Source organism: Neopsephotus bourkii, unplaced genomic scaffold (genome assembly GCF_033783945.1).
Source record: "Neopsephotus bourkii isolate Nb327-2 ecotype Australia unplaced genomic scaffold, CSIRO-AGI_Nbou_v1 NB_756, whole genome shotgun sequence".
NCBI lineage: Eukaryota > Metazoa > Chordata > Aves > Psittaciformes > Psittacidae > Neopsephotus > Neopsephotus bourkii.
Genome location: NW_026901254.1, coordinates 1074076 through 1087204, shown reverse-complemented (window position 1 = coordinate 1087204; position 13129 = coordinate 1074076). Strand labels below are relative to the sequence as shown.

Sequence of the window (13129 nt, the reverse complement as noted above, 5' to 3'; positions counted from 1 at the left end):
TACAGACATTTTTTTCTGTTGAAATATGTTCCCTTGTGTTATCACAGTCCATCCTTAAAGTGTATAACTAGAAAACCTATCTGTATAAGCAATATGTCTAATGCTTACCAGCCAGGGAAATGCTTTATACAAATAAGTTTTATTTTTAACTTTTCCCATTGACAAAAAAACCTGCCAAGGCAGCAACTAGTGTAACATCCAGTGTATCTAAATGTGTGTGTTCCCATTCTTACAAACAGAAATCGACTATGTATTCCTCAGAAGACTACTAACTGCCTATATTTTTATTGAAAATGTAGTTTTCATTGAGGCAGCAACAAACTCATACTAGTCTTTTGCATGGCAAAACTCATCTGGCATTAACTGAATCTCTCACACAAGCTATATACAATTGCATTTATTTTCCTTTATTCTTTAGGGAACTTCTGGGAACAGAGCTCTGAGCAATGTCACCCTTGCAAATGAGCACCAGCAACTCATTTTTCAACTCCCTTTTTCCCAGCAGGCAGTCCAGAATGTCCCCTTTTCCTTATTGTGGCCACCAATGATGAGATTTTTGGCATTCATTCACAGATGAGCCTTGATATACTGTTCACATCTGTGCATCTTCTTTGGTGCCCTGTAAGTCAATCAGTTATGGGCAAGAAAATAAAGGAACAAGAGATCTTCCTCTTGCATTGACAAGTCAACGTATAAATCTGTGCATTACAATGTTTTTGATTACTTACACAAAGTAGGTCTTTAACAAAAGGGTAAGATTTATTGCAGAAGGGTCAAGAGACTATAGTAGGACTATTGGTTTCAATTGCATTCTCCAAGCAGGTGGATTCAGACTTCAAAAAAGGTCTCCCAGTTTGGTAAGCCCAGGTTAAAACAGATTGAAAATTCAATTCAACTGAGAATTTAACTTAAAGGCAATTTAAAATTGAGCCTTGCTTTTCATAAGAAAGGCTGGATCATCTCAGTTATGGAACGTAAGCAAAGCTGCTTATGGAAAGGTATGTGTTGCAGTGTAGAAGTAGGTGCTTCTTTCCAGCACATACTTCTCAAACATCCTTGAGAACTCGGAACAAAATCTTAAGTCTACTGACTGTTCTAAGGGGCTCCATCTTCCCCTTTCTGCTATCTGGAGCACTCTATCATGTGTGTTGCACAGAATTCCTTGGATCATACATAGGATTTTACTGAGCATCTATCACCAAGGAAATAATACTTAGAGGGAAATCTGATCTCAAAAAAATTTCATATGCCTGCATGGTAAGTGGGTAGTTGAATGGTGTTATTGGGGATCAATCTAATGCCTTGACATTGGCTTTCATTAGATGTTTGTCTATTGATGGATTTGGTTCCTGTATTTTAATTTTCCAAACATAAACCCATGAGAGCATATAGAAGTCCCACTGAATTCAAGAAGGTATGCAAGCTCATACAACTATTTGTGTGACTGTGGGGTTTGCAACCAGAATTACCAAATCTAGGTGCTACTAAGGAAAATCTATTCCTAAATCCAGCAGAGTTAAAACTGTAAGATCAACTAATCTAGGTTTAGGATAATATAAACCATAGCCTTATTCATTTCAGTCATTCATCATGTATTTTTTCCCACAAGACCACATAGAGCACTTTTCAACACCTCATAGCTTTGGTTGAAGCTAATTTTGTCCTCTTCCTTCTCTGACCAGCTAGAAGTTAGCACTTAAACTTACTGGATTCTTCACTGATCCACAGATGATTTTGTGGGTTGTCGTGGTTTAACCCCAGCCAGACAGCTTGTCCACCCACTTCCCCCCCCCCCCTTCTTGCCCTCCCCCTACTCCTGGAGAGACGGAGAGGAGAAAACCTAGGACAGGGTTAACTGCAAGAAGAGATTAAATGATTGTAACTTCATCTTGATTAAGAGCTATGCACAACATCTTCCTTTCAGTAACTTTCCAACAGGAAGTTCCTCCCTCACAACCTTGTAACACACTCTCCCGTACACCTACACAAGCATGAATAAACAACAAAACAAAACATTATCAAATGCTATCACTCACAGACTGAAGAAAGTTTATTTTCAGATCTGAATTCCCTGCTGACTATAAAATACATGGACAGAAGACAACAGCATATCTATCTATCTGTCTATCTACCTATCTATCTATCTACCTATCTAGCTACCATTAGTATAGCGTTAAAGAAGATCCCTGTAGTGTTTTGACAATCTGCATCTTGTACAGTTGGCAGCCCTTTACTATACTTGATATTACCATATCCAGAACTTCCTAAACTGCATTTCAAAATTTATTTTTGGGATATACAATATTTGAAGTTCAACTGAGATGTTGTTATTAAAACACCTGGAGATTGCAAATACCGTACTGGACAATAAAACACAACACACAAACCATTTTTCACAGTTCTAACAAAACAAGATTGTACATAAAAATGTCACAAATAGCTGAATACATTGGTATGATCAAAATAATACTAAGTCCAGCTAATATTGTCACATATTGAGGTCCAAATCCTGGCTCAACGTGCAGCTGAAGCCTAAACAGATGTTTAGAGAAAATAATATAAAGTCACCCTAAAGTGCTGTACTGATAACAATACCATTTATTAACCTACCTACAATTTTTGGCCTGAAGTGTGTGCCTAATTTCTGCTATAGAAAGAACACATAGCCAGTGTACTTGGCTCCTATCCTAGGACAAGTCTTTATGGATTTGTCACGGCCAAGGGCAGTAGGGGCTGTAGAGCAGCTTTCCTTCTGGGTATGACAGTTTTGGCAAGGCATCTGTATCTACTGTTCTGCCAGAATTTGGCCAAGAGTTCGAAATCCTGTACACCTTATTCAGTAGTCCCACTGAAGTCAATGGAACTTTTTTCTGAGTGAGATGAGAAGGATTTGGCCCCCAGTGCTTTTAACCCTTTAAGTAGTAAGAGAGTAGTTTCATTGCACTTAGCCCATCACTCACAAATAACTTTCTACTCAGAAACAGAAGATGGTTGTTGATGTATAGGAAGTGTTGGCTCACAAATAAGAGAGTATGCAGCAATGTTTGACTACTCATATAATTTTGGAACTGAATTCCTAAAGGGAAAAAGAGACACTTGTTTATGACAGATTCATCCAAGGATATTTGAGGCCAAAATAATTGTTTCTTCAGTTCCTAAATACCATCTCATGGGTACCTTGAAACACTAAATAGCTGGAGTATGTATACAGTTATAATTGGATATGTGTATAGGTGTCTAGATTGGACTGACTGGATAAGCTACTTCATGTAACAGTATTAAAATTTCAAAAAAGGAAAAAAGGAGCAGATGGATTTTTTAAAGAGTTTCCTAAATATTTTTATATGGAACACATGGGCACAGCTTTGGGAAAAGAGAAATTTTGTTCTCATCCACAGGAAGCTTTTGGTGACTGGAATGGGCAAGAACAGCATTTTCATATTAAACCCAAAGTAATCTTACTCTGTTACATAATCCCATGTTTTGTTCTGTGATTGTGGGTTTGAATTATTATTCATTTGAATTCAATGGGATAAAGGATAACTTTATGCTAATTAAATTAAACAAAACTATACGACATTGCTACTCTGACCAAAAGTCATTGAGTTGCATTATATTGTAATAATATGCAGTACTCAAAAGCAGAATGTAGGATTTAAAATTGTGTAGTCAGGATGCAGATATTAACACTTAGTTAGAACTGGAAAACAGGACCATGTACCATGGAGTTTAATCTCAGTAACTGAGTGAATTACTTCATCTCTAATGCTGTGTCATGCTAATGCTGATGCTCAATATGTAGCTGCGACAAAGCTACAGAGCAGAGCATGAGTCCTGAAGATGCTTGCCTCAACATCTGTGTTTACAGACAATTTTATAGCATTCCCCTTTTGCATATGAGATAAAAATTTGTCTGCCTTATAAATATTGCTAAAAGCATGCCTTCTCATTGACATCAGGGCCTGGGGGTGTCAATGATAATATGATGAAACTGCGTGTGAAGCCTCTATGAATATGTTAAGGACAGTGAACTTCTACCTTTTTACATATATTAAATCATTACAGTTCCTTGTATTGCTTCTTTCCTTCCCAAATAGAAGGATGTAGACATTTTGTGCTGACAGCAGTCCTTCGGTATCAGATTCTCAGGGGACATTACAGACTCCATATCTCTTCTGCTAAGGGAATAGGATTAGGTTTCATGCTTAATTCCCCCACTACATGCTGAATTTAGGAAGAAAAGTTCTTGAAAATAATCTAAATTGAGCAAAGACTTCTCTGTACTCCCTGGGAGAACTTCACAGACTTCAATAGGCACACCATTAGTCTAGCCTTTGGATAAATGTGAATAAAACCTCCATAAATAGGACTGAAAGCTTCAAAAGGAGGTACATACTGGTATGCTTAGGAGGAGATTACTTTGGGTGATGTAGTGCCTACACCTGGTAAGAAAGGTGTTAAGGTATCTCTTTGTTCCTATTAAGGAAAGTCTATTTAACTTCATCCAGTTTTCACATGATTTGCTGTTTCCCTCACATATCCTATCCTTAAAGGCAAATCCTGCAGTCCTTATTCCATCTTTGTTCCTCATTCCACTGTTATTTGCCAGTATAATACTGGGTGACAGAGAGGCTTTGTGCATCTGCTCCAAGCTCAGACACCATTAGCCCTTGGTGCCTACTGGTATGAACTCAGCTTCCAAGTTTTGCCTCTGCTGTGACAGCTCCTAGATCCTTGCATTGGTGAGGGCCTTCCCGGAGAAGAAGAAAAGCCACAGGTACATTCCTACATAGATGAGAAGAGTAGGAACAGGAGAAGACAGACTGAAGACATACTGACTTGCCTTCTACCTGTAATGACAGGAATGTCTGCCTGGCATGAGGAGGAGATGATGTTCCTTGATGTACACATGGAGGTCAAGAGAGCAGTCTGGCACCCAAGACAGCCCTTGGGGCTGGCCCATAGCACTTTCATGAACTAAGATGGATTTTGTTGGATTCGGATCCTGAAAGTCATGACACAGCATTAGATATGAGAATTAAAGGGTTTCATGGCAGAATCTCATGGGATCTAACTTCTGAAGGAGAAAATGTTTTGAGAAATTTCTTGTGAATACCACTGGCCCGGAAGGAAAGTATGCACATGCCATATGCTATTTTTTTTCCTTCCATTTGTCAAAATAGAATATGTTTAGAAAAGAACAAACCTGATCAATTTTATGAAGACATGGCACATTTCTGATGTATGTTGAGATTTATTACTAGCAATATTTGATTTCCATTTGGGGTTCTGCAAGCATTGCAAACTCAGTATTTAAAAAGCCTCTCAACAATTCTCTAAAGCAAGTTTATCTCTATTTTTCAGGTGAGGAAACCAAGGCACAACAAAATGAAATGATTTGCCACAGATAGTACACTAAGTCAGTGGTAAAGTCAGGAAGAGAATGAAAGTCTGCATTTATGGGATTATGGATTAACTCTCTCTTCCTGCTAAGAAATTAATCTTAACCCTGATATGCTGTTTCATACCACCTGCATGACCATGAAAATTTGTCAATTTGCACTGTTAAAACTTTTGCAAAGCCAATTATTTTTTCCCATGTAAGCACAAAAATGCTACTTAAAGGGTTAATCATACTGCTGTGCTGGTAAACATTTTTACATATTGCTGGTTAGACCCGTATTTAAATACTGACTGGGACAGAAGAGACTGAGCTGGCCCTGGACTCCCTCGTCTTGGTGCTGGGCATGGATATGGTACAACAGGATACACCCACAGTGGCCTCAGGCAGCTCATCTTCCTCTGTCCATTCATTGAGATCTGGGTTATAGCACTGAATGCACTTCTTATATTTTTTTTCAATTTCATTCCAGCCACCCACTAAGTAAATTTTCCCGTTAAGGATGGAGGCACCAGCTGTACTAACTCCAGTTTGAAGTGGCGCCACGTAACTCCACTGCCCTGTGTAAGGACTGTAACACTCCACAGGGAGTACATCGACCCTTTCAGCTCGCCCCCCTAGCTGAGACCCACCCATAACATAGACCCTCTCTAGAAGGGACACTGCGCAGTGCCACCCCCTTGGGGTGCTGAGGCTGGACTTATCCTGCCAGCTATCTTTACTGGGGTCATACATGCACACCGAGCGAGAGTAAGCATTATTAATGTAACCTCCTGTGACCAGGATCCGACCATCCACCACTGCACTGGCATGGCAGCACCTGGGCACCTCCAGGGGTGCCTTCATCTGCCACTGGTTGGTTGCAGGCACGTAGCACTCAATCGAGGAGAGGCACCCCTCAGAGTTGCGGCCACCTACTGCATAAAGGAGGCCACTGAACACATTCAGGCTAAAGTGGGTGCGCCGCTGATTCATGTTTGCCAGGTGAATCCAGGTGTTGAAACGAGGGTCATATCTGAAAGCATTAAAAAAAGAGGGTAACTGTCTCTTACACATGCTCTGCTAAATTCTCCAGTCCTGTCTCAGCCCCAGTACTGCTGCAAAAGCAAAGTTGTTAAATTGAATTTAGTTATTCAACCTATTAGAAGCCAGTGGAATGAAACAGGTATTCCTAGTTAAGTTTCCAAATACATTTATTTTTTAATTGGGGAAAAAAATCTGTATCGTTCAAACCTGTTATTATTTCGATCAAGTAAATCTGACTCTTCCGTAATTTATTTTGTACAATAATCTCATCAGAATACTGGGAAGAGATACTTTCAACATACAGTAGAGATTTTAGAGGGATTTTTTGCAGTTTAAACCTGCAGCAAATATGAGAAAATTAAGTCAAAGAGTTTTAAAAAAATTTAGGTGTTAGAGCAGGCTGATCTAGTCGAAGATGTCTCTGCTTACTGCTGCCCGGTTGGACTGGATGATCTTTGAGGGTCTCTTCCAATCTAAACTATTCTATGAGCCTATGATCTATACTTGAATCTTTTTAGTACTTTCTAAATGGTAAGTGTTCTTTCCCTGCCACTCATATGGGATAAGGTTTAAATAGCAAGAACATCTTTGCTTTATAACACCATTCCTACCTGAACAGGAATTTCTTACATAAGAAATCAGCTTATTTAATAAGAAATAGCAAATTATAACTCCTGAGAAAGTTGAGTGACGTACATTAGTAGGCCAGCATATTTCTCCTGTTGCATACTGAGCGGATTTCTCCTGTTGCATACTGAGAGAATCACACAAGGAAAAGACTATGAGAAAGTAAATTCTAATTGTTAGCTGCCATTCAGCATTGTCATCTGCAGCTCTGAAAGCAAATCCACAGACATACTGATGTGTCTTGACATGCTCGAGGTTAATGGCAGAACAGGGAGCAGAACCCACTCAGCCATGGACCATAAGGATTCTCCACAACCAAGGTGTGCATCAAGCCACAGCTCTTTCTGAGACTGTGACAGACTAAAGACAGAGGATGGGGAGAGCAACAGCATAATCTTCTTTATGTGGCATATTTTTCTGATAAAGTAGATGACATGGTAAATTTCATCTAGAGAAGGTTCTTAATTCATTAACTTTGTATGACTATAGATAGGAACTGCAATATTTCAGAAGTGAGCTATTATTTGGAGTACACTTTAGAAAAGAAATATAGCCTTCAAGAGACAATGACATTGTTTCTAATCTCCTGATAAATAAAAAAGGTAAAGGATATAAAATGCATTATAAAGCTGTTCAAAATATAGTGGATACTGCATAGGAAGTCAGGATTACAACACCTAAAAGGTGTTTTTCAGAATTTTCTGTGAGGCATCAGAAGAACTTGAAATTTAAAATGTCTCACCTTGTCTGATTAGATACCTTAGAACATCCCAGAACTTCCTATTTATGTTCCTATTTACTTCCTCCACTCAAAGTTTTCTTGGTTTTCCTCACTTCTCACTTTGCATGTGCAACCACAGTTTTTGCATAGCTTCAGTTGAGTATTTTTGTCCATTCAAGCTTTAATATAGAATAGCATCCATACCTCCCCCAAACCGCCCCAGGTCAATCTATCTACCTGCATTGTGTGAAATAGGTCTCTCCATGCCTTTTAAAGAAATAACCAGATACCTGCAGAAATTGCTGACTGCATGCTTGGCTTGGTTCCTGGCATCATTCTGGTCTTCCCCACCAGCCACGTAAAGAAATCCATCCATCACTGTGACACACTGGTTAAAACTTTTAGCTGGCATTTCACTCAGCTTCTTCCATCCATTTTCAGGATCTCTGTATAAGATGTCTCTGCTAAGAGACTTTTCTGTTAGAGCAGGGCGCCCCCCAACAGTAACTAAGACTCTGAAACCTCCACGGATCCTTGTTCTTCTGGACTGAAGTGTATTCTGGTGATAGGGAAGCAAATGGTAGTTCATGGCATCCACTAGGAGCTTATGGCAGTCTGCATCTTGCATCATTCTTGGGACAGTCTGAACATAATTGACAAGATCTTGGGCTGAGATGGTACCAAAACGGATGTTACTTAAGAGATCGGCAGCATACTTTACTCTTTTTTGGTCAAATTCCAGCCATTTTATTGCAATCTGGAATGCAACAATTTCAGAAGGCAACTGCAAGTCATCATCTGCAAGAAGTTCGTTAATCTGATCAAAGGTAAGTTTTAAGAACTGATCCGTTTCTGAAAATTCAATGAAGTTGTCTCTAATGAATTTGTGCGCAGCTTCCTTGGTTGCTTTTAGTCCATATGTTTCTGCAATATTGGCAACGTACATACAATTCTCAACACTGATTTCTTGAATTAGAAAATCACAGCACATCTTTACAAGGGTGTGAATCTGCAGATAAATCGCTGTGGAAATAATACTACCTATTGTATAAAGTGAGAGAGTAAGCTTTCCTGTGTAAGCATAGGTAATAACAGTAGCTAGACCCAATGGGGATACATCGTTGAGGTCCACTCTTTGAGTGGATGGATCTTTCTTTAAGATGTTGTGAAAGTAGTCACTGCTTGAAGCCATCACAACCTTATGAACGCTGAAGGATTTTGTTTTGGTACTGATAGTCAAGTCACAAAGAAAATTCTCTTGTCTCATTCTGCTTAGACCTTCCAAGAGATTTGGACTATATAATGGGTCAGCAACTTCAGATGAAATGCAGCTGAAACCATTTCCTCCATCTAAGAGTCCATTCAAGCCATTTAGTTTACTGAGGGGACCATCTTCCACAATGATAGTCATTTCATTGATATCTGATTTGTTCTTTTTCACATTCTTCTTCTTAGGGGCCATGACTGCAATGAAGTATTACAGCCAAGAGCTTGCTAAAAATAAAATTAAAATGTTTAGGGCTCCACTGCAGTTGTGAAATTTAATAGCTATGTGATTATGCAACAAATCTAACCTTTGTCAATACATATAAACCAGAACACACAGGATAATCTCTTACTAAAAACTATTACACTGTCCTAGATTCTAGTGTGGCTGCTTCTTAATAACAATCAATACTCACATTGTGAAGGATGCACCTACAAGGAATTTTTTTTTGTTTTTTAAACAAGTTCATAAATTAACATTCACCTGTTATCACCACATCCAAAGAGTTAAATACTAAAAATGAGTTTGCCAGAGTGTAAAATTATGTAAATATATGTCTAAATCAGACAGGTTCATTCATTTAACAGGGCTGAATTCATTAGTCTGAAACATAGGAAAGATAGGGACCCCCAACTTTGTTTGTCCTTACTCCAGGGCCAGTACTGACTTACAGCTGAGTTCAGAGTTTGACCAGAAAAAGTGTGAGACATGCTTAAAGAAAAAAAAAAAAAAAAGCAAGCAAGATAAGACAGGAAGAGAAAGCAAATTTCAGTATGATTTAGGATCTGCTCCAAATTGCTTCCAGCTTTTTGTAAGTTTTTATTTTGTAGACTGATGATATTCTGTTTCCCACGTCAGATTCACAAATACTTTCTGCTTATAGCGCACTTTGTTTGCTTTTCAGCGTCAGTAATTTGAAATTATTAGTCTTACTTTAGGATTTTGTGGAGGTCTAGGGAGATGTCTAACTTGTAGTTAAAAAATGCCATGCAAACTCTAGCAGGACGTCCTATGTTAAACAAGTTCCTTATGTGTGAAGATAAGAATTACTCTTCTACAGTTATGTTAGAATGGATACTTGAATTACATGTATCAACTCTAGGCAAGTTCCAGCTCTTGCTGAAATGAAAAGCCACATTTTTGTCAAATGCAATCTGAGGTGGCTCCTCAGTAGTTTTCAAAGGTGCTATTTCTAACAAATAAATGTATATGCAAATATACACTGATCTGCAATTACACAGTTAAAACAAAATTGCTGAGATCAGTATGCATTTAGTTTCAAGTATAGCATTTACTCCAGTATATCCATTGATTTTAAAACAATTTATACATGCTAATTTTCTTTGTTATCCTTGCACTCATAAAAACAAGAATGTGAAGAAACACTACTTGATGATAAAACAAATATCTGGATTATTTTATATTACTTAATAAAAAGACTTCAGTAATATGTCAGTCTAGAACCTCAGCACATCATTTTTTTCTTTAAGCACACAGCACATAACAAAATGATAATTTAATTATAGAAAGGAATGGTTGCTGCCTATGAGCACCAGGACTTTTTTTGCTGCTGCTGCTGGGTGATGACCATGTGCAGAGCAGGCTGGGGAGAAGGCCATGTGTGCCACAAGTGTCAGTGTCAACCCGTGCTGACGTGAGCTGTGATCCCTGAAATGTCTGTATGCCAGAGCAGGGGTCAGCTGCTGCCCAGCTCCCCCCTGCTCCGGCTGCATTCCAGGAGCTGCATCTGTTGAGACCTATCAGAGTCACCTCCCAGAATAGCAACCTCCTAGCAGCTTGCCATTTTAAGACAGGTTCAATTGAATATACAGCTGGTGTTTTAGTATACTTCAGTGTTTAACACAACATTTGTTGAAAAAAAAACTATGCTACTGCAAGTGTGGTGTATATTTGTTGGCGCAGAATAAAGCAAAACATCAGCTTTTGGGGTGTCTTTGCATAATAGCCACAACTTCGTAGCTGGCAAAAGCATATATTTTGGCAGCCATATTTGTGGTTCTAAATACTTTTAGAGACCCATAACTTAAAAAGTTTAATACATGCAGCACTTAATGTTTATTGGCTCACTGTGTCATTGCATAGCTCATTTAAATACATGACATTCTAAGCTGTTAAAAAATGTCCACTTTCCAAAGTTTTTTCCTGAAATACATTTTTCCATCAGCAGAAATGTCACCAGCTAGTTTAGTGCATAAGCACACAAGTGACAGGACATGCAAAAACTATGAAACAAATCAAATGATCTTATAATAAATTCAAGTTATTGAACTTTGAAAACAAAACCCTGGATGATTTGGTTTTCTATAGCAGTTTGTTTTCATCTAACTTATTTTAGCTTAAATACAACCCAAGACAAAGGACACTCGAGGTCCCAAACCAGTATATTGAAACAACTAACCTCTCCCCCCTCCCTTAAAATGTTGTCTTCTAAACACTATCAAAGTGAGGAGTTAAAAACCCCTTACCCTCCTCAGAAAAATGTTGTCCCAGAGCTGTTCAAGAAGCTGTCAGTGAAAATGCCTCCTCCTTGGAAAATGATAAGACAAAAAGAGAGGAAATGCAGTAAAAAAAGACCAGAGGCCACTTGGTAAGTCCCAGCTTGTGGTTTCCAGTGTCACGCTTTGCTGTCACAGTGAGCAAAAGAGACCGGAGCCTGCACTTGGGTGCTCTTTAAAATGACCCCTCCTCTCTGTGCCTCGCTCCCTGTCTCTGCCCAGCTACAGGAGCTCAGCTTCCCTGGGCTGCCTGGCCTCTGGAAACCGGGGGGACAAGCTTGGACCCTCCAAATGCACAGGTATGAGGGAGAAAAGGGAGGGGAAGGTGAAGAATGTAGATCGACAGCAGGTAATAACTGTCCCAGGTGGACTACTGGTTTCCCTACCTCAAAGCTAAGTGCCTGGGTGAAAGCCAGTATTTTCAAGGGGACAGGATTAGATTGGACATAAAGAAGGTATTTTTTACAATGAGGGTGGTGAGACACTGGCACAGGTTGCCCAGAGAAGTTGTGGCTGCCCCATCCCTGGAAGTGTTCAAGGTCAGAATGGATGGGGCTTTGAGCAATGTGGTCTAGTGGAAGGTGTCCTCTGGCAGGAGGGTTGGACTGGATGATCTCTGAAGATCCCTTCCAACCCAAAATATTCTGTGATTATGGTATTCTATGACATAAAATAACCAGCAGGAAAGCCCAATGAAAAGCTGGCACTTTAGTTTCACTTTTCCAGGATTTCAGTGCTTAACTCTGGGCAGAGGGAAGGAGACCAGCTGATGGGGATTCACAGCCATGTCCTATTTCTTGGATTTAGGTCACTGCTTTCATAAAGACTTGCACCGGCTTTCAAGGAGACTGACTCACATCCCCTGATGTATTTGCAGAGAGGTGTGAACTCTGATCTTCTGTCTTGCAAGAACACCCTAACTTGTGAGTTATGTCATACACCAGAATAACCACCACCTCTTGCCAGTTAACCTCAGGAATAATATAAAGCCAAACTTCCACATCACAGGAGAATTTCATCCTATGGGAGAGATAAAAGGGGTGTGAGTGACTGCACGGGAAGGGAAGGATATTGGAAATGAGTGAAGGAGAGGAATGTAGAGCCAAGCCTTCCCAAAAGCAACAAGGTAATCAGCTTTCCTTATGAAAAATAGGGTCACAGCTGTGAAAAGTTAAGGATAAAGCCTTATTTTAAAACATATCTTAGAAACTTCTCCTTAATATACAATGTATTTTTTTTTTCTCATGTGTAGATTCCTACTGCCTCAAATATACAACTCAATATATTACCAATTTAATAGGTAAAATGGCATCTATTTTCATCTTAACACATTTCACTATATTTCAATTTACCAGTTCAACCTAATCGCAAAGTTCCCTACATGGACACTTAACTTCTTTTGAAGCTGCAGTGATTTTTACACAAAGAATATTTGCTGCTGTGCTTCATGAGTTTTAAGAACTTGCAAAACCACTTTTTGTAGATAGAACAGGCATATTTCTAATACAAGACTCCCAAACATACACATACCAGGGAACCCAAATTACTCAGTGTTCCCTTTTCACGCCTGA

General features: G+C 39.1%; 1 protein-coding gene across 2 annotated transcripts; it reads right to left on the bottom strand.

The window, feature by feature from the left end:
• Positions 1-2270: 2270 nt before the first annotated feature.
• KLHL31 (kelch like family member 31) lies at positions 2271-11706 on the bottom strand. Of its 2 annotated transcripts, none has more exons than XM_061354943.1 (3): positions 11529-11706; positions 8066-9269; positions 2271-6416 (listed from the first exon to the last, which is right to left on the bottom strand). In XM_061354943.1, the coding sequence occupies exons 2-3, from the start codon at positions 9235-9237 to the stop codon at positions 5684-5686; spliced, it is 1905 nt and encodes a 634-aa protein (XP_061210927.1). In that variant the 5' UTR covers positions 9238-9269; positions 11529-11706; the 3' UTR covers positions 2271-5683. The 2 variants fall into 2 exon arrangements, with proteins under 2 accessions (XP_061210927.1, XP_061210928.1); XM_061354944.1 differs by having other exon boundaries at positions 8066-9239.
• Positions 11707-13129: the final 1423 nt, after the last annotated feature.